We start from the raw sequence: 21,253 nt of genomic DNA on the forward strand, positions 1-21,253 counted from the left end.
GAAACAAGCATGCTTGGCAGACCCTGCCCAACCCCCGAGTGCAGCGCCGGGGCTGTTTCCACAACTCGGATCCTCAGCCATTCTTGCGAGGTGGGTCCCCCCATCATTCTGCCCATCTCACAGATGAGGACACGGAGGCCTGGGAGCAAGGTGACGCCAAAACCCCTCTAGGCTGCCTCAGATCCCAGGGGCCGTGTGCTCTCCTCACCCCACTCCACTCCCACCCCCAGATCCCCTAGGAAACTCTGTGTCCCTGCTGGGAAGGCAGTGCCAAGAAGGGCCTGAATGTCCTGGCAGTATCCACCTTCCTCCCACACTTGCACTGAGCCTCCACACTCTGGAGGCCCCAGCACACTGCTGTTGATCACAATGAGCTGTGAAGATCATATGAAGCTGGGACATCAAAGCGGTCCACAGGAGAAATAAGGAAACAACTGAATCATTGAGCGGAACGTTCCCAGCAAGGGCTGATACCTCCAGCTTCACAGTCTGTCTCACCTCCTGCCCCCACCCTGCCCACCTCAGAGTGCAGCGGGGCAAGAACCTGCCACCCTGGGGCAGAGAGGCCAACTGTTCCATGCCCTCAGGGGCTGCTGAGTAAGCTCCTGACTGGAAAGAGTCTCCATGACCCCCAGGCCTGGCCCAAGGTCATGCTTCCTCCCTGGCCAGACCCCTGCTCTCCAGAGCCCATGCCAGCCCCCTGGAAGCCAGCCTTCCTTTCTTTCTGTGGATTAAATTCTTGATCAGCCGACCTCAGTCCTGTGCTCAGCTGAAACAGGGATCCGGGAAGCTGGGAGCAGAGTTCAGGGCTGCAGGCTGGCTGAGTCAGAGGCAGGCAGCCTGGAGGGTGACGACCAGGTTTGCTGGCTGGGCTCCAGGCTTTGATCTCTTGGGTTCCGGCCGTGCTCTGGGCCCACCCAGACCAGTCACAAGGGCTGCAAGACACTGTCCACTGGGGAGGGTAGCAGAGCTCTCCAAGCAAGCATGAGCAGGAATGGGGTGCAGGGCAAAGAAGGAAAACTGATGGGAAGCAGGGAGCCGTGCCGCGCAGCATGTCCCCACAGCTGCTTCCTGTCCTTCCTGCTGCTGGCAGCGAGGGTCCACCATGGGCTTAATGTCAATCACTAAGGGGTGCTAAGGTCAGGGCTGAGCCTAGTGGGGGAGGGGTGCAGCTCTGAGGACTCACATGGCTCCTAAGGTGAGGAGGGGGCACCCTCAGAGGAGAGAACTACAGGAGGTACCTGTCCCCTAGGAAGCCAGCAAGCCACACCCTCCCTGGGTCCAGCCTCTTTACAGAACCCACTCATGCTGACTGGCACCTTTGCTCCCACACATGTTGGCTGTCACACTTGTAAAGTGGTTCTTCCTACATCTTCTTCCTCAAAGTTTTGTGTCAGGGTTCACTGCTGTGATTCTGGCCACTTGCAGCGTGTTCAGTTCAGTTCAGTCACTCAGTCGTGTCTGACTCTTTGCGACCCCATGAATCGCAGCACGCCAGGCCTCCCTGTCCATCACCAAATCCCGGAGTTCACTCAAACTCATGTCCATTGAGTTGGTGATGCCATCCAGCCATCTCATCCTCTGTCATCCCCTTTTCCTCCTGCCCCCAATCCCTCCCAGCATCAGGGTCTTTTCCAATGAGTCAACTCTTCACATGAGGTGGCCAAAGTATTGGAGTTTCAGCTTCAGCATCAGTCCTTCTAATGAACACCCAGGACTGATCTCCTTTAGAATGGACTGGTTGGATCTCCTTGCAGTCCAAGGGACTCTCAAGAGTCTTCTACAACACCACAGTTCAAAAGCATCAATTCTTCAGTGCTCAGCCTTCTTCACAGTCCAACTCTCACATCCATACATGACCACTGGAAAAACCATAGCCTTGACTAGATGGACCTTTGTTGGCAAAGTAATATCTCTGCTTTTCAATATGCTATCTAGGTTGGTTATAACTTTCCTTCCAAGGAGTAAGCATCTTTTAATTTCATGGCTGCAATCACCATCTGCAGTGATTTTGGAGCCCAAAAAAAAAAAAGTCTGACACCGTTTCCACTGTTTCTCCATCTATTTGTCATGAAGTGATAGGACCAGATGCCATGATCTTCGTTTTCTGACTGTTGAGTTTTAAGCCAACTTTTTCACTCTCCTCTTTCACTTTCATCAAGAGGCTTTTTAGTTCCTCTTCACTTTCTGCCATAAGGGTGATGTCATATGCATATCTGAGGTTATTGATATTTCTCCCAGCAATCTTGATTCCAGCTTGTGCTTCTTCCAGCCCAGCGTTTCTCATGATGTACTCTGCATATAAGTTAAATAAGTAGGGTGACAGTATTCAGCCTTGACGTACTCCTTTTCCAATTTGGAACCAGTCTGTTGTTCCATGTCCAGTTCTAACTGTGGCCTCCTGACCTGCACATAGGTTTCTCAAGAGGCAGGTCAGGTTAGCTGTGGCTAACATTGGCTGGTTGGGAACCAAGGCATCCTGGGCTCCAGGGAGGTGGGGGTGGGGAGTGGGGGGCTGAGGCAGTGGACTGAGTTGAAGCTGGGAGGCGTCAATGAGATACACACCAGGGCTGCTGCCCTCCACGTAAAGGTCTTAGAAGAGAAACTGCCCTGGTGAACCTTCCTCGGAATCCTTTAAGGCTTGTCACAGCCGAGGAAGGAAGGACAAGGGGAGAAGGCTGGCCGGTCCTCTAGAAGCAAGGGGGAGGAGGGAGCACAGATGTCTGGGTTCTGGTGAAGAAGGAATTCATAGGGCCTGGACTCCATCTTAGGCCTGTTCATGCTGACCATGCTTGGCCACCTTTCCAATGGACTCTGAACTCTGTTTAGTGCCTATGAAAACAACAGAAGGATAAGACCCCCTCCAGACAGGGGAACCTTGAAGATCGTATCTAGGTTACTCATCGCCTAAGAGAAAACATACATTAATCACCCCTTCCTCCAGACAGGCCATAGATTTTTCTGTATCAATCGGAGTGTAACCTTGGGTTTATTGATTATTGGCTAATTGTTTGACTGTTTGCACACATGAGCACATAGCATGTGAATGATGGGGTTATTGGGATTGTATTTTCCTTGGTTTATGTAAGTCTCAAGGAATTTGGAGTGGTGGGTTCAGACACGTACACATGGGATATAAATGATTTTCACAAATGCTGGTTGGGGTCTTTGGCTAAGAGGAGACTCTGCCTTGGGCCCGCTGGTGTAATAAACTGCACTCCACTATCCGCATTGTCCTTCTGAGTGAGTTTGTTTCCCAGAATGCGTGGCTACAACACTGGGAAGAGCGTTTGCTGCTTTGGGGAGCAGCTGCTCCCGAGACACTCTGCAGGGAATGCCCATCCCCTGGAAGCCACACAGACAGACACCCCGCCCCCACCCTCAGGCCAGGCAGGAACAAGGAAGCAGCCTGGTTTCCTGCTTCCTTACCCACAGCAGGGCCTTTTCAGGCTGCGGCGGGGGTGGGGGTGGGGGTGGGGGGGCGGGGGGGAGAGGACGGCCCGAGGGAGAAATGATGTCACAGTTGGGAAGGGATGGTCTCAGATGGGCCAGTCACCTGGAACCTGGGGGCCACTCCAACAAGCCATGAGACAAATGGCAGCCTTCAGCTTCCAACAGTGCACCTGGGCTACAGGAGAGGTGTTTTCCACCTCTCTGGACCTCAGTTTTCTCATCTCTAAAATGGGAGTAATAACCTCCCAGAGCTGTAGAGAGGATTCGATTAAAAAAAAAAAAAAAAACTTGGCACAGTGTCTGGCCCATTAGAGAAATGTTAGCCCCAGCTTAGGCCAGCTGGGATCTGTTTCAAGTTGGTTCCCACATCCTTTTGGCATGCCCGCATCCTTTTGTTTTTTGAGAACTTCCTTATTTTCTGGTACCAAAAGACGCTACAGGCTGATCTTGTATGTTTCCTGCCCGAAGCCTACAATCAGCTATTTTACCAAGGAGTCTTCCTTCCTTTTACTGGACAATGAGAGCCAGAAACCAAAGTCTTAACACCGGGTGCTCTTGTTGCTGCTGGCCCGTCTCAACAGAGTGAGGCACCAAAGGTAAAGGTAACACGTGTAAATCACGTGCACAGATGTGCTCACCTTGTTTCTGTATCTACCCAGCTGAGTGCATACTGAGCTGCATTCGATCTAAGGCGTCCTCAGGGTTCACTCCAGCCTTCCTTCCTGGGGTGTAACTTCCCTCTCCTGCGGTACAAACCACCTTCTATCATCCATCTACTTCTTTGTTCTATCTTAGCACACCTGTGAGGCAATTTTGGAATTGCAGCCCTCTAGAAAACACATTTACCAATTACAGAGTATGCTCGTTCCTACTCCTTTCATCTTTAGCCTTATAACTTCCAGGCAAAACACTGTTTGCTACAGTGATTCAGATCAGCCCCTTTTCCCGTCAGCGGCTTCAATGGGGTCCTGTCATACATTTGTATAGTTTGTGTCAGTCATCAGCTTACTGCCTCCCAGCTCAAAATGCACCGGCAGAGGTCAGCGCATGCTCTGAGCTGGAATTCCTTTAGAGGGAGCGACGGTAAGCTTTCTCAGTAGGGGGAGCTGGAAGAACACAGCAGGAGAAAGGTGTTCTGCCATTTCCAGCAGCGCTGGCAGGGAGGGGGGGGGTTGGGGGAGGCGGGGAGGGCAGGGTGGGCCTGAGTGCAGGTGGTCTGGGCTGCCCATTTGTAGCTTGGGTCTGCTGATGACCTTTTCCAGAGCCCTCTCCACACAGATCCAGGAGTCACACACAGCTTGTGTGGCCTGCTCTGCACTGGCACCCAGACTTCCTCTCCAAGCCCAGGGTCACACACTGAGCTGCAGCCACAGGGCAAGGCTCCACATGGTTCAGGAACTCAGAAAGCCTCCTGGCCCTGTGGCCCCTGGTGACCATCTCTGCTATCTCTGGACTGACCACACCTTCTCCAGGGAGACCCCGACCCCTTGCAAGACCCAGACCCCTTGCAAGACCCAGATCCCTACTACAATACTATGTAGTTTCCTTATACCTTAGAATTACTCTTATATTATTGAAATTTGTTTATTAACTCTTCTGCTGCCCTAGGAGGACTCCCTGGGGGAGAGATGGTTTGCCCTGGCTCCAGAGAAACGTGTCCTGACTTAATAAAGCTGCCCCATCACGACCCCTTGGGACCAAGGCCAGTGAGATGAGAAATACAGACTCAGGCTGGTGGCCGGGCCCCTGGACTGGTGGTTGGACAATTCCAAGTGCTGGTGAGGATTAGAGCAATTGAAACACTCGTAAACTTTCCAAAAAAAAAATTGGTGTATCTACCCAACTGGTGGGCTGCACCTCACAGACCTACAAGACCTGTGCTTGCCCCACCTCAATACCAAAGAAAGAGCCTGGAGTCGGGAACAGAGACACCAGCAATTTAATGGATGGGGGAGCTTACCTGTCAGAAGCAAGATCCGGGAGCAACACCCCACCACGTGTGGTGGAAGGCGGGCAGAAGGTGGTGGAAGACTGATCATCAGGTGGGCTCATTAATTACCAGGGAAACCAATGGAGAGGCACACCCCTCATCACGCCTTTGATAAGAGCAACCAGCAGTTGGAGTGGAATGTAGGAAGGTCAGTCGCGTCAGCAGAGCGCAAGTGAAGCAGGCACCGGTCGGGGAGAGGATGTACAGAGCAAGAGAACACCCTGACCAAACACCAATGGAAAGGCACGAGAAAACATACCTTAAGAATACACACATTCCCATTATTTGTAATAAGCAAACACTGGTGTGGCCAAATGCACTGCAATTTTCATCCAATGGAATATGTAAGATTGAGAATCAAAAAATTATGGTGACATGGCATGACACGGATGAATCTCACATGCATACTACTGGGGAAGAGACATGTTAAAAGATAAACTGAGGCACATTAACATTTTTTGGATTTTGAACACATATCAGCTGGAATCAGGCAGTACTAAACTGAAGACAGCTGGGTGTGCTCCATGGACAGGGGCTGGGGGCTTTTATAGAGAAGACACAGTAGCTAAACAAGGAAATTATCTGATTGGCTATAGCTTGTGCGGTGGCCTAATACGACAAAGTCTACTTGGCTGCTTGTGACTGGTCGTTCTTAAGTTTCATTTTCTCCGATTCCAGTGTGTCACTTCTGGCTGAGGTTTCAGTTTGCTTTCTAAGGCTACCAGGGCAGCATGACCACCTCGTTCTAATGGACCCCTTGTTTAATTTCTTTAACACAGAGGGCTGTGTTAGATGTTTTAATGATAACATTAAAAAATAATAGGGGACTTCCCTGGTGGTCCAGAGGCTAAGACTCCATTCTCCCAATGCAGGGGGCCTGTGTTCGATCCCTGGTCAGGGAATTGGATCCCACATGCCACAACTAAAAGATTACATGTGCTCCAGCTGAGACCTAGTGAGGCCAAATAAATAAAAAATCATGGTTGTTTGCTTTTTCACTTTTTTTTTGCAATGTTAACAGAGTTGTGGAAAAATAAAACTCAAAACATAAATAAAGATGCTCCAAGAGAGGACAGAGGGGCTTCCCTGGTGGCTCAGATAGTAAGGAATCCGCCTGCAATGCAGAAGACCTGGGTTCTATCCTTGGGTCAGGAAGATCCCCTAGAGAAGGGAGTGGCAACCCACTCCAGTATTTTTGCCCGCTTTGAGGGTCTCCATTTACAAGCCAGAGCAGGTGGGGAGCTCTGTAGTCAGGTACCTTGGGTCTCAGAGGGCCCCAAGGCTCTCCTGAAGGAAGTAGAGGATGAAGCACCTCAGGGTGTGGCCATGCCCTCCCACCCACGTGGGGACATTGTAGCCTCATCTCCAGGGCACAGGAACTGCAAGAGCTTTTGTCTCCAGTGGGTGGAAGAGTAGGCTTGGACAGCTTAGCATCTGTGAAACACTGTCCCACAGAGGCTTGGCACAAGCAAGGAAGTAAAGAACAAGAGCAAAGATGCAGAGGGACAGGCGTTCAAAGGAGGGCCCTGGATGGCTGTGTCTTGCTTTGTGTCTCTCCTCCCGGATTCTGAGGACAGCAGCCCGGTTAATAAGGACTTTCAAATGTTAGAATGAGAAAGGGCAACTGAGCCTGTCTCCACCACTAGTAGGGCTTTGGAGATAGAAAGGTGTGTTCCCAGTTAAAGGTGGGCAACAAGCAGAGCCAGGCTGAGACTCGCCCCTCCCGACGGAGTCCGGGGCACTTCTTTGGTAATATTTCGCTGGATGAAGCCACACATTCGCGTTTTTTAAAATCCCCCGTGGAGCCATGTCCTGTACTTGAAACCGAGCCAGAATCAACTGACCCTTGTCCCTGAGGCAAAGACCTGGTTCAGGAGCCCAGTCCAGGAACATAAGGAGAGCGTGGATCTGAGCTCTTCTAAAGCAGGAAACCTCACGTCGCACCTCAGATCCGTCAGAGCCGGGAGACTCTTCCACAGCCAGCTCACTGCGACGGCAGAGATGGATCTGGACATGAAGGTGTGGAAGCGAATGTTCCAGGAATTAATTCGGGAGGTGAAGCCATGGCACACGTGGCAACTCACACTGGACAAAAGCCTTCTTCCTAACATCCTGAAGCCAGGGTGGGCACAATACCAGCAGTGGACCTTCGCCTGGTGAGCAGGGAGTGCGGTGGTGATATTCCAGAAAATTCCTGCTCATTTCTTCTTACTTCACACACTCATTACTTTTCTTCTGCTCATGCTTGTAAATTGGAGATTACAGGAAGGTACCCATCATCCAAGATGCTTTAGGTTCATTAAATTTTTTTTCCTTATTACACTGAACTGCAAAATGAAAGCAAGACTGAGCTAATGCCCAGAGAGAGAAAAAAGAAGCTGTGAGCAGTGAGGGTGAGAAGCAGTGAGGAAAAGGGGAGGGGAGGAAGGGAGGCTATTGCCCTCCACTGCACAAGAGCTGGATGAGCAAGGCTTAGGGCACATGTCCCCTGCTTTGGGGACACCTGGGATCCAACACAGAGTCTGCGGGGGAGAGGCTGTGCGCTAAGACCCCCTCAGAGAAGGAGTGGAGGGTGGTGAGGAGCTGAGCAACACACAGCAAACCCTGCCCCTCTCTACTCTGAGCTGATGGAGTCTTTTTATTTTCTCAATTGATTTATTTCTGCCTGCGCTGGTCTTCACTGCTCTTGCACAGGCTTCTCACCGCAGTGGGCTCTCTTGCTGCAGAGCACAGGCTGTAGGCGCGCAGGCTTCAGTCGTCGCAGCACACGGGCTCAGTGGTGGTGGCGACAGGCTTCAGGCACTCTGGGGCATGTGGGATCTTCCCCAACCAGGGATTGAACCCATGACCCCTGCACTGGCAGGCAGATTCTTATCCACTGCAACACTGCAGAAGTCTGATGGAGTCTTTTAAAAATAGGACCTTCTGAGGTCATTCAAAGTCTAGCCCTCTCTTTTCCAGTTGGGAGAGTAGAACCTCAAGGGTTGGGGGTGGGGGCCTGGGACTCTATCCTGGAACTGGGGCCGTGCTCAATCCCTTTTCTGGGAGAGGGTCCAGGCAGAGGAAGCAGAGCTCTTCTCTCCTGGTGGTGTATGTTTTCCCGGGCCAGGAGCATCAGAGCAGAGTCTCAGCTCACTCCTTACAGTCTGGAGGCTGGAAGTCCAAGATCAAGGTGCCAGCTGCTCTTCTGGGCCACAGGCTTCTTGTTGTGTCCTTACATGGCAGAAGGAGCTGAGGTGCTCTGCGGGCTTGCTTCTGTAGGAGCACTAATCTCAGACAACCTAATCACCTCCCAAAGGCTTCACTTTCTAACACAATCACCTTGGGTGTTAGGATCCCAACGTGGGAATTTGGGGGGTACACAAACATTTAGACTGCAGCATTTATCCACATCCACTTGTATCTATTTGTGGATTTCAGTTCAGGGTTCTTGGAGCTCTTGCACGCATAGCCTCTGATCCACTTACATCAACATGTGAGGAAGCCTTGGTTTGGGGTCAAGAGACTGGAACTCCAGTCCTGGCTCTTCCACCTGCTGGGTCTCCGGGCATGACACGTTGCCAGGGTGTGCCTCATCTCTAAAATGATTACACTGGACTTGGAATTTGCCCAAAGTCCCTTCCAGCTCCAAGGGTTTGTAATTTGCTGTTTTCATGGCAGACATACCCGTGGGTCACACTGTCGGTGGCACAATGGAGATAGGAACATGGGGCTCAGGATCTCTTCCCCGCTAACCCACGACCCCATCAAATCACGTCTCTGCATGTCCTTCCCACACAGCCCACAACGTGGTCATACTGAGCCAAGTTATGGGTCTTGTCTTCTGTCTCCATAGGTTCCAGTGTTCCTTGTGCTCTCGAAACTGGGCCTCCGCCCAAGTTCAGGTCCTTTTCCACATGCACTGGAGTGAGGGGGAGTCCAGGGGGCAGGTGAAGATGAGAGTCTTTGCCCAGAGATGTCAGAAGTGCTCCCAGCCTTCGTTTGAGGTTCCTGAGTTCACAGAAGAGAACATCTCAAGGATCCTGAACAACCTGGTGTTGCAAATTCTGAAGAAATGCTACAGAGAAAGAATTAAGTTCGTGAAGAGTCCTATGATTAAAGACATTGCTCTCAAAGGGCCACATAACAGTGACAACTGCGAGGCATGTCTGCAGGGGGTTTGTGTCCAGAATGACATAGGTCTGGCTGTGCAGTCACCAATAGCCCTGTCATTTCCCACAATAAGCTGGCCCACCCTTGGGATCACCGCTGAAATGCCTTCTCCCACGAGTGGAAGCACCAGAGGGGAAGCAGTGAAGAAAAAGAAGGTATTACCCAGATCATGGTTTCCTGAGCCCACACCAGCTGAGAGCCTCCCTACTTCGTGGAGCCCAAGAACGAACACCAGCTTCCAGAGGGAAAGAGACCAGGATTCCTCCTGCGATCAGAGCTTCTATTCCCACCCAGCCCAGCATCCCAGGAGCACATGCATGGGTTGCTGCTGTTTCATCCTAATTTTAATTGTAATTATAATCATCATCATAACTGTAATTGTGGTAGAAGTCACTATCTGAGCCTCGAAAGCTTGATCAGTGAGTTTATAAAATCAGACACACAGTCATCTACTGTATAATCCCACTGATGCAAAATATTCAGATTAGGTAAATCTAGAGACAGGAAGTAGATTTAGGGATGCCAATCAAAGGAGAAATGGTGGACAACTATATAATCTGTATGGTTTTTTTGGGGGGTGGTGACAAAAATATTTCAGAGGTGATGGCTGTACCATTCAGGTGTGAATGCACCAAACGCGCCTGCATTGTTCACTTTAAGACGGTTAATTTAATGTAAAGCTCGCCTCAATGAAAAAAACCAAAAACACTGCAATTTCATTCATTCTCTGCAGAACTGAGACTGAGGCGTTTTATGGCTCATGGAACCATTTGGAAATCTCATGCAACCCGGGGGCCCTCTCACCAGAAAATTTCGCATAGACCCTCTGTTGGCAGTCTGTGGAGGTGTTTGCTGTTCAAAGCATTTGCCTGAAAATCCAGGTTCTAGGTCAGAGGTCTCCACTGAGGAGCTAACACACAGCTGAGGGGTGAGGCAGGAAGCTCTGCCAAGGTCGGCAGTTATCCTTCCAAGGTCCATTTAGCTTATTCTTTGTACTTTACTATTTCTTGTCACATGTTTTGTAATGTATGTTATTAGCAGAATGGGATAGTGATGTGATAAATAAATACACACCCATTTGGTGTGTGTATTCAGTTTCTCATTGACAGGGTTGCACAATCAAAATCATCAGGGTGGTGGTGGGGGGGAACCCTGCTCTGAAGGACCAAGGGTGGAAGCCTGTGCATGGATTCTCAGCTAGATTCTGAAATCCAGTTGTTTTTGTACAAGTTTGCTGTTCTGATTAATGAGAACTATCTTAAGACTCATTCTCACATCTTCTTTTAAATGTAGAAATAGGAATCCTCCCATTTACATGGCTAAAATGAAAGCAAGAGTCGTTTACAGCAAATGCTCCTTTTCCCTTACCCTCGTCCCCTTCTCCATCCGTCTGTCCCCCTCATCAGTGTCAGTGGTTCCTGCAAGCACAGGGGTGGTCTGGTCCAGCCCCAGCCTGCAGGCTGCTCCTCTGGGGCAATCTCTACAACGACTTCACTTTGCAAAACTGAACCTTTGTAGCCATTAAACAACAACTACCCCTTTTTCCTTTCCCCTAGGCCCTGCTAACCAACATTCTTCTGTCTGTTTCTTTAAATCTGACTACTTTAGATACCTCATATATGTGGAATTATATAGTGTTTGTCCTCTTGTAACTGGTTCATTTCACTTAGCCTAATACCCTCAAGGTTCACCCATGTTGTAGTGTGTGACAGGATTTCACTTCCTTTCTGGGGCTGAATAATATTCCACTCTATGTATATACCATAGTTTGTTTATCCAGTCATCTGTTGATAGACACTTGAGTTGCTTCTATCTCTTGGATGCTGGAACTAGTGCTTCTGTGAACTTGGGTGCACAAATATCTCTTGAGACTCTGCCTGCAACTCTTCTGGATATATACTCTGAAGTGGAACTGCAAGATCATATGATAATTCTATTTTAATTTTTTGAGGAACCTCCAAACTGTTCCGTAACTGTACCATTTTACAATCCCAACATAAGGATTCCAATTTCTTCACATTCTAGCCAACATTTATTTCATTTATTTTGTTTTTTTTTAATATGTAATCACCATATCAATGGTGTAAGGTGATATCTAATAGTATTTTTGATTTGTATTTCTAGACAATGCATTTTTTTATGATGAAAGTTTAATTTTCCAAGGCAATATCAGAAATAATATTTGTAAGAACTCAGCACAGAGATAACTACTGGGAACACAACCCAAATGTGTGGGTAAATTTTTCACAGACTTGAGCACAGTCTACATACCTATATTAGACAAGCTGCTATTAGACTTAAATAGCAGGACAAGACAGAGAACACACATGCCTAAGAAACAAGCATGTAAGAGAAATGAGGGAGTCCCACAGCCCATAAACACCTGGACGCTGGGTGACCAGTGAGGTGGGGAAGGTATGCTGGATCATTACCATAAAAAGGGTTCAGGGTTTCCCTGATGGCTCAGTGGTAAAGAATCCACCTGCCAGTTCAGGACACACTGGTTCGATCCCTGGTCTGGGAAGATCCCATACGCCTCAGAGCAACTAAAACTCCTGTGCCACAACTATTGAGCCTGTGCCCAGAAGCCACAACTACTGCACCCACAGGCCACAGCTTCTGAAGCTTGCGTGCCCTAGAGCCCATGTTCTACAACAAGAGAAGCCGCCACAACGAGAAACCTGCACGCCACACCTGGAGAGGAGCCCCGGCTCACCGCAACTAGAGAAAAAGCCCGACAGCAACAAAGACCTAGCACAGCCAAAAATAAAGCACAAAATCAAAATTTGTTAATTAAAATTGTTTTTAAAAAGGGGGTTCCTAGTGGAAAGCAAATCATCAAATCTTAAAGTGGGATCAGCCTTAAAGACTGTCTTTTCCACCTCCATTTTTTGCAGGTGGGGAAAATGAGACTCCCGCAAAGTGAAGTGATTTTTCTCAGGACAGTACAGTGCATTTGTAAAAGAGCTGGCCTTGCAGTCCCGGCTCCTTGAGTTCCAGTGTTGACTATCGGTCCCTTCAGGAGGTCATCAAATATATTCAGAAAGTCACAAGAATAAACGCGCTCTCTATGAGAACCAGATCTATTTTGGACCAATTCATCACTAGTACCTGAGTTACAGGAGCTACCCGGGGTTGACCAGTTACAAGTGAAAATAGATTGTGGTATAGCAGCTGATTAGTAAAGACTGAAATCCTAACCCCAGACAGTGTCCCTCCTCCCCTCAAAGCCACACCTCTACTGGTGCAGGCTCAGCCTTGGGTCATCTCTGTCCCCCTGGTGAGTTTCACAGTCAAGGCTAGTTCATCTGTGTAACATCGTATCTTCTTTGGTCCCAGTACCAGGGTTCTGCTGCTTTCTTTCCTAAGAATTATGAGTTAAGGCCTACTCAACTGTAATTTGCTTCCCCTGTAATTTATATTACACTGCAATAAAATGACAGAAGCATCTCAACTCTAAGCAGAGATATTTGAGTTGCCTATGAACGCTGAAGTTTGGCACCATTTCAAATTTTAAAGCCAAGATATAATTTCCTAATTTTTAGAAATAAAACCAATGTACATACCATAAAATAAGCATTGAAACTTACGTACACCACAGAACAATAACTAAGAAGACACACATATGGCCAAAAGCACGTGACAAAGTGTTCAACATCACTAATTATCAGAGAAATCAAGTCAAAACTTCAACGAGGTACCACATCACAAGGGTCAGAAAGTGTGACATCATCAAAAAATCTACAAACAATAAATGCTGGAGAGTGTGTGGAGAAAAGGGAACCCTCCTCCACTGTTGATGGGAATGTAAATTGGTACAGCCACTGAGGAGAACAGTATATGTGTTCGGTCGCTCAGTCATGTTCGACCCATTGTGACCCCATGGACTGTAGTCCGCCAGGCCCCTCTGTCTGTGGGAGTTTCCCAGCAAGAGTACTGGAGTGGGTTGCCATTTCCTTCTCTAGGGGATCTTCCCAACCCTGGGACTGAACCCATGTCTCCTGCATTGGCAGGCAGATTCTTTACCACTGAACCACCAGGAAAGCTGGATAACAGTATGCTGTTTCCTTAAAAAAATTAAAAATAGAGCTACCATATGATCCAGCAATCCCATTCCTGGACATATATCTGACGTAAAACATACTTCTAAAAGATACATGCACCCCAATGCTCACTGCAGCACTATTTACAATACCCAAGACATGGAAGCAGTCTAAATGTCCATTGACAGAGGAAAGTATAAAGATGTGGTCTGTGTATACAATGAAGTATTACTCAGCCATAACAAAAGAATGAAATAATGCCATCTGCAGCAACATGGATGGACCCAGAGATGATCACACTGAGAGAACTAAGTCAGACAGAGAGACAAATATCACGTATGTCACTCGTATGTGGGATCCAATTTTAAAAAATAATACAAATGCACTTCTTTATAAAACAGAAACAGACCACACAGGTTTCAAAAACAAACTTTCAGTTACCAAAGGGGAAACGTGGGGGGAAGGATAAATTAGCAGCTTGGGGTTAACATACAGACACTGTAAAATAGATAACCTACCATAGAGCACAGGAACTCTACTCAGTATTCTGTAACAAGCTATAAAGAATCTGAAAAAGAATGAATATATGTATAACTGAATCACTTTGATATACACCTGTAACTAACACAACATCATACATAAACTACACTTCAATTAAAAAAATATCACCAAAGGTATCTAAATTTTCTTTCCACTCAAAAGTAGGGAGATGCATCAAGGCAGGAAAGAATAGGAGGGAAAGACAGTAACTGATTTCCAAAGATTGCTCCTCACAGTCCTGAGTTACCCTAAACTGGTGTTTGGCAAGCATGTCAAATGGTTGTTCTAGACAGCTAAAGTCAAGAAATCTAGTGTAGGTCTTGTTATTAATTAAAATGCACTACTCAGTGATTTTGCCGAAGTGTCTTTACCCCTTTACTTTCAACATATGAAAAATGGGTATCATAATAAGCTTTTGGAACCAGAACATTTTTCTCCTAAGAATTATATTTTCTTTCCTTCATATTGCTTTAATATTCATATCTATACTCTACATAAGTTACTTTTCCAAATTATAAATCAATCCATATGCATCATGTAAAATGTTCAAGATGCTTAATCTGCTTTAGAATCTTTCTGCATTTTTACATTTATATGAGTAAAGTAAAGAGTATTTCTACAAGCCCCATATTTAAGCTATATTTCTTTATTTATGTTATTAAACATAATAAACATTATGGGATGTTATATAATATGAAATAATTGCATATCAATGTATTCAGTACTTTTTCAGTTATTTTATGTAACGTCAATATAAGGGTTTTTTTTGCACAAAAGACTAGTTTTATTGAAATAAATTTTACATGAGTTATGGACAGTCAATTTATGTGAAAGCCCTCCTTTCCCCCCTTTTGAGATACATTTTCCATTTGGCTGTTATGTAAGATATACTGTGGCATGAAATAAAATTCCAAAATCATTCACATAGTACAACTGATAAATTTGCATTATATTTGTAAAGTGTATAAATAAAAACACAACTGTTTGAGGCTCAATTAAAGTGACTTCTCACTTAACTGAGAAAAGAGGCTCTCCTACTCTTTTCATCTCTTAACCCACCTCTCAGAGTTTGCCTTTAAGTTGAAGCAGCGCTCTATGGAACCATTACTATGTGGTTTTAGATTGTTCTGCCTGCTTTACATCTGTTGAGAATAAAATATTTAGAAGTATGATTAAACCTATGAAGACAAAATATTGAGTGTCAGTATTAACCCCTTTGGTTTTTCAGATAAAGAAATAAAAATTGCTCACTTCTAGTCCTGATTAACTTCTGAAAAACCCAACTGACCTGACTTGTGCTGTCCAATATGGTAGTTACCTTTGGCTATTTAAATTTAAATGTAATTAAAAATTTGTTCTTCAGTCACACCAGACATTGTTCAAGAGCTCAAGAAGCACATACATCTGTCAGTTACTAAATTAGACAGCACAGATACAGAGCACTTCCCTCACAGCAGCAAGTTCTACTGGACAGCGCTCAGCTAGACCACAGAGGGGTGGATTGATATAAACATATATGAATATATGCAATTCTTCCATCTTAGTCACAAAAGTTACTTGTTTAAACCCATCTTCAACCTATTCACAATCTTGTTTATTTTAGCTCAAGATAATAGTATAAAAATAGATATTTGTATAATTTCTCCAAATCCTATAATGTGATATCAAAGTTCAAAGCCCTCTAATGAACTCCTTCTTTGCCCATGTAAACTCAGTCTCCTCTGCTCTCTCTGGACCGCAGTGGCTCACCCGTGAGCAAAGTCTTCCTGAGGCACCTGCAGGGCAGCCTTGCGGGGGACTGACTCCTCATCAGTGTGGACTAGTCTTTCCTGCTACCTGATATGACCATCTTGGAGGACGGGTCCCCAGAGGCAATGCTTCTGCTCTGTGCTGCGGCATGCATCCTGGGACCCCCAAGAGGCCCACTCGTGGCAGGCTGACCATCCATGGAGGCCCCACCAGGCTTCCCATGACCAGCCAGGCCCACACGTCCTCCACCAGAGCCACCGGAGCACCATCTGAGCCTAATGCCTGGGCAGACAATCCAGCCCGTCTTTCTACCTTCAAGGCCCAGATTATACCTAAAGTCTTTCCTGAAAGCCTGAACTTGGTAAAATACAACTTAAAATATACGAAAATAACAATTTATATAAACCCAAGGAAAACCGTCCTCAGTAAAAGAAATGATGCATTAAAACTCTTTCAAAATAACAAAATAAATTCTCATCTGACTAATTCAATATAAATACTCTTTTCAATACCCCTTTATCCCTGGATCTCCAAAAACAATGCAGTCAACTTCAAAATTTGGTCTTTTAAGTGATAATTTTTTAAAATAACACATTTTTTAAAACATTAAATGTGTATTATTTGGAAACAAGTAAATGCAAATGAACCTTTAAATATCACTATATAAACCCATTTATCGATTCTCCAGTCCACACAGAGAGGTATTCATGTATTTGAAATTTGAAAATCATTTTTCCTAACAACTATGACAGTGGTTTCTAGACTTTGCCTTTAAGCCCAAGCTATTATTCCTCTATGACAACCCACAACAGGAAGATTTACAGCTCCACAGGTCAGGAAAATTCTGTAGTCTTCTGATGGATGGCATCAAAGCTGAAGGCTGAAAGATACTTTGGTGGTATAGCTGGGAACAGATTCTGCAACAAAAAGAAAAAAATATATTCAACCACTCCGCATCTTATTATGAAGTGTAACTACATAAAAATTCAAATTAATGCCATTTCATACTCCAAGTATAGAGATAAAGGCATTTATTTATCACCATTAAGTCAATCACGACAAATGTGTAGTCATGCTTTAGAGATATTTAGACCTAAGATAGAAGAATGCATTATTTAAGATTGATTTTTAATTAAAAAAAATTTTTTTTTCTTTTATTTTCTGCACTGTGTCTTTGTTGGAGCACACAAGTTTAGTTGCTTTGTGTCATACAGGATCTAGTTCCTCAACCAGATATCAAACCTGTGTCCCCTGCCTTGGAAGGCAGATTCTTAACTACTGGACCACCAAGCAAGTCCTGAAGATTAACTTATTATTAATTCTCATTCTTTTGCAATCTTTCCAACCAGCTTACACAAGCTACATCAACATACTGGAAACTGTATGAGCCTAAAATAATAAAAGTTGGTAAAATAGAAATATATAGCCAAGAACTAGAGGTGCCAGGTAGAAGGGAATATGGTTTATAAGAGAAGTCTGGGCTATTCCGAAACCAAGCACCATCTTATTAATAATCATTTTATCATTCCTGCTCTTCCCACTGGTTACTGCACACTCTTTCTCTCTTCACAGCCAAATTTTTTCGAAGGCTGGTCTATACCAATGGTTCTCAGACTCAAAGCATCATCTGGGAACTTCTGAGAAATGCACATTCTCAGGCCCCACCCCAGACCTGATGACTCAAAATTTCTGAGAGTGGAGCCTGTAGCTGATTCTCATGTTCACTAAAGTGTGAGGACCAGGGAGAGGCCTCACTTCTTCAACGTTCTTGAATCGTACAAGGTTGGACATCCACACAGACTCACTAAATCTACTTTTTAAAACAAATCTATTTATTTATTTATTTAGGCTGCATCCTGCAGCACGTGGGATCTTAGTCCCCTAACCAGGGATTGAACCCTCACCCCCTGCACTGGAAGGCAGTCTTAACCACTGGGCTGCCAAGGAAGTCCCGCTAAATCTATCTTCTTTTCCTTACAGTGATGAACTCTCTAACTCAGACATTAGTCTGAAAGGGAAGGAGAGAAAAGAGAGAAGACAGCACAATGAAGAAGAAAGAAACTTGAAAAAATTCAAAGCATATGTCCAACCACATCTAGGTTGATCTATTAAGAAATCACCTTTTTTGTAGGTCAAACACAGCTGAATATTGGCAATGTCATTTAGTTCAACCTACTATGAATATACGAAGGATGTGAGTGTGTGCGTGCATGCTCAGTTGCTCCTTCATGTCTGACTCTTAGCAACCCTATGGCCTGCAGCCCACCAGGCTCCCCTGCCCATGAGCTATCCCTGGGAAGAATCCTGGAGTGGGTTGCCATTTCCCTCTCCAGGGGATCTTCCCGACCCAGGGATTCGAACCCACGTCTTCTGCATCTCCTGCGTTGCAGGCAGATTCTTTTACCGCTGAGCCACCAGGAAGCCCATAAGGATAGAATTATGATAATTATTCAGAAATAAACAAATGGATTCAAAATCTATTATCACTAAAGTTAACTTTTAAAATCAAACCATTTTTATTCCTGGCCACACAGATGGAAAGATTAATACCTATTTTCTCTGATCCATTCCTACATTTTTATATAATAGCAGTATAACAGAATTATGAACAAACGAATAAAATACAAGATAGTTTTCTGTAAGAGGAAAATTATACAACCCTAAAATAAATTTTGACAAAATAAATGGTTCTGGTATTTCAGTTTCATGTTTAATATAAATTTCTAATTTATTTCATAACATTTCAGGATTCAGGATTAAGGATGGACAAACACATGAGAGGTAACTGGAAAAATTTTAACTGGAAAAATTTTAACTGGAAAAATTTTACTTTGCCAATAAATGGTATTTTTCATTAATGTCATGAGATACCTGAATATCTGAATGTGACTTATCATCTCCAGATACCTACTAACAAGGGAGCAGTAAGCTCACATGTATAATACTTTCTGAGAGTGATTGAGGGACCCTGTCCCCAAGTGCTTGGCTTCAGAGTCACGGGGCCAGGGCTACATCCTCCCTAAATTCATATGCACATCTTTCATTCAGGTCTGTATCCAGCCTACCAAAAAAAAAAAAAAGAGAGAACTGGAAAAATTAAGAGATAACTTGTGGGGACCCACACTCAGAAAAGGAAAAAAAAAGAAAAGAAGCAGCAAAAAAGAAGAACAAAGACTCAGTTCAGTTCAGTCGCTCAGTCGTGTCTGACTCTGTGACCCCATGAATCGCAGCACGCCAGGCCTCCCTGTCCATCACCATCTCCCGGAGTTCACTCAGACTCACATCCATCGAGTCGGTGATGCCATCCAGCCATCTCATCCTTGGAACAAAGACTAACTGATGCCTTTCCTTGAGTCTATGTTTCTGAAAAGAGGAAAGGGTACTAAGGCTTCTGGAATACTTTGGAAACAGCCACGGGGAAAAACACTTCCGCCCTTTCCTGAGGTACTGTGACTGCCCTGTTCCTCTGTGTCATTGACTTATGCGAAACCAAAACTAAATGCATCTACTTAAAATCCGCCAGGTGGCACTAGTGGTAAAGAACCAGCCTGCTAGTGGAAATGTAAGGCATGTGGGTTCGCTCCCTGGGTTAGGAAGATCCTCTGGAAGAGGGCATGGCAACCCACACTAGTATTCTTGCCTGGAGAATCCCCATGGGCAGAGGAGCCTGGAGGGCTGCAGTACATAGGATCGCAGAAGAGTCGGACAAGACTGTGACTTATCATACACACACACATCTGTCATTTTGTTTTTTCCTTTTGTGATATTCTACAGGTGTACTTTGATTTATATGAGATGACTTTTTTAAAAGTTAAATGTAAATGGATTTTGACATGGAAACCTCTGTTCTATTAAGTAAAATACTATTTTATCAATATCATTTCATTACAATCCCACAGAAAGTTAGTAATGCAACCTTCACATTTGAAGTGTATGTTTCCCAGCTTCTCTGTCACATGGTTGAGGATGTATTAAGCAGGCTAACACACTAGGAAATTTCGATTATTCAACAAAAGGAAAGGTATCTCTCTCTTTTCCTTTTTTGGTAAATAGAAAATAATTTACAAAGTAACCTGCCCCTAACCGATCAAGTTTTCTTTCTTTCTTTCTTTCTTTTTTTTTTTTTTGTAAGTTTTCTTTAGTTTGGCTTACAGCAATAAACGTGTTGCATGAGTGACTGGAATTCTATACACTCATGTTAAATAATTTTAAATATGAATAACCTACCTCTTTCTTTAAGATCTTCAATATAGGCTTTCATAAATTCTTTATCAAAATGTTGGCGATCTCGTTCACTCTCCATCATTTCATCACCGTCTTGACACTGGGTATTCTCAAGAGGATTGTCCATAAGACTTACAAATCTATCCAAGAGAATATGGAAAATACCACCACTTTCACCTGTGCATTTGTAATTGTGCAAAAATCTTCTCAGAAGTCAACCTTTGTGGCACTAAATCCCAATTTCTCACTTCTTCTTGGCAGTCACAGCTGACCACATAATAATAGTGTCACCGGTGGAATTTCACTGTTCAGTAATCCAATAGGATTACTGGATTCAGTTTACACCAGACTGTGCAGAAGCTTGTTGGGAAAATGAGGGGTACTTAGCCACAGACAGAGGACAGTGGGCATGAGGTGAACAATAACACTTAACCTCTCCATCAGATATGATGCCTTACTATGTTTGATATTACTCCCAATTAGTGACAGCAAACTCTTAAAATGTTGTGGCTATGTTGAAAAGGACTCAGATGAAATCCCCATCAAAGAAATATTTAAAGTATGGACTACTTACTGTGACAAAAAAAAAAACTAAAGGAGACAAGCCAAAATGGCATTTGACCTAATTTCTTCACAATTTTGAAAGATCTTTTGATGTGAGAGATTCTACAAATATATCTATTCAGAATAGGAAATCTTTCAAACAGTCTTTGGTTGCAATTGTAGGCCCTACTAAGTCTTGGGGAATTTAGTCTACTATCTTTGGTTTGTAGAAGAGATGTTACATACCTATATTACGAATATACATTAATGTGTATATATATGATATTAGCCACATAGCTGCTAGCTTTATATATATATATATCCCAGTTAATTTTCCTTTTAACTTTATTTAATAGCTAAATATGGGGAAAGCAAAAAGGCTTTACTTCTTATATACATAGATCCATTTAACTTTTCATTTGCAATTTCTTTCATTGAATTTTTATCACTTTTTTTTTTATCACTTTTTTAATCCAAAAATAAGATGTATAACTATATTTTATCATCCTTCATTTTTTATCAAAGTAATCACTGTACATATCTTAAAATTTGAATAGCA

General features: G+C 44.6%; 2 protein-coding genes across 3 annotated transcripts in view; one reads left to right on the forward strand and one right to left on the reverse strand.

The window, feature by feature from the left end:
- Positions 1-7,402: 7,402 nt before the first annotated feature.
- RTP3 (receptor transporter protein 3) lies at positions 7,403-10,342 on the forward strand. The gene is made up of 2 exons (XM_040246817.1): positions 7,403-7,599; positions 9,279-10,342. Exons 1-2 carry the CDS (start codon positions 7,445-7,447, stop codon positions 9,994-9,996), a joined length of 873 nt encoding a protein of 290 aa, XP_040102751.1. The 5' UTR covers positions 7,403-7,444; the 3' UTR covers positions 9,997-10,342.
- A 4,466-nt stretch (positions 10,343-14,808) lies between these two features.
- LRRC2 (leucine rich repeat containing 2) overlaps positions 14,809-21,253 on the reverse strand; it is a 39,376-nt gene continuing 32,931 nt past the window's right edge. For both annotated transcript variants that reach the window (XM_040246815.1, XM_040246816.1), the window contains exons 8-9: positions 20,155-20,291; positions 14,809-16,844 (exon numbers count right to left, since the gene is read on the reverse strand). In XM_040246815.1, coding sequence (XP_040102749.1) covers positions 16,795-16,844; positions 20,155-20,291 — 187 coding nt within the window. In that variant the 3' untranslated portion in view covers positions 14,809-16,794. The remainder of the gene's footprint in view (positions 16,845-20,154; positions 20,292-21,253) is intronic.

This window comes from Oryx dammah, unplaced genomic scaffold, assembly GCF_014754425.2.
Source record: "Oryx dammah isolate SB20612 unplaced genomic scaffold, SCBI_Odam_1.1 HiC_scaffold_9, whole genome shotgun sequence".
NCBI lineage: Eukaryota > Metazoa > Chordata > Mammalia > Artiodactyla > Bovidae > Oryx > Oryx dammah.

Excerpts from the sequence above, each read along its gene's own strand:
- RTP3 (XM_040246817.1), top strand. The coding sequence starts at position 7,445 with ATGGATCTGGACATGAAGGTGTGGAAGCGAATGTTCCAGGAATTAATT. Across the intron at positions 7,600-9,278 it reads CAGCAGTGGACCTTCGCCTG|GTTCCAGTGTTCCTTGTGCT; the intron begins GTGAGCAGGGAG and ends CTGTCTCCATAG.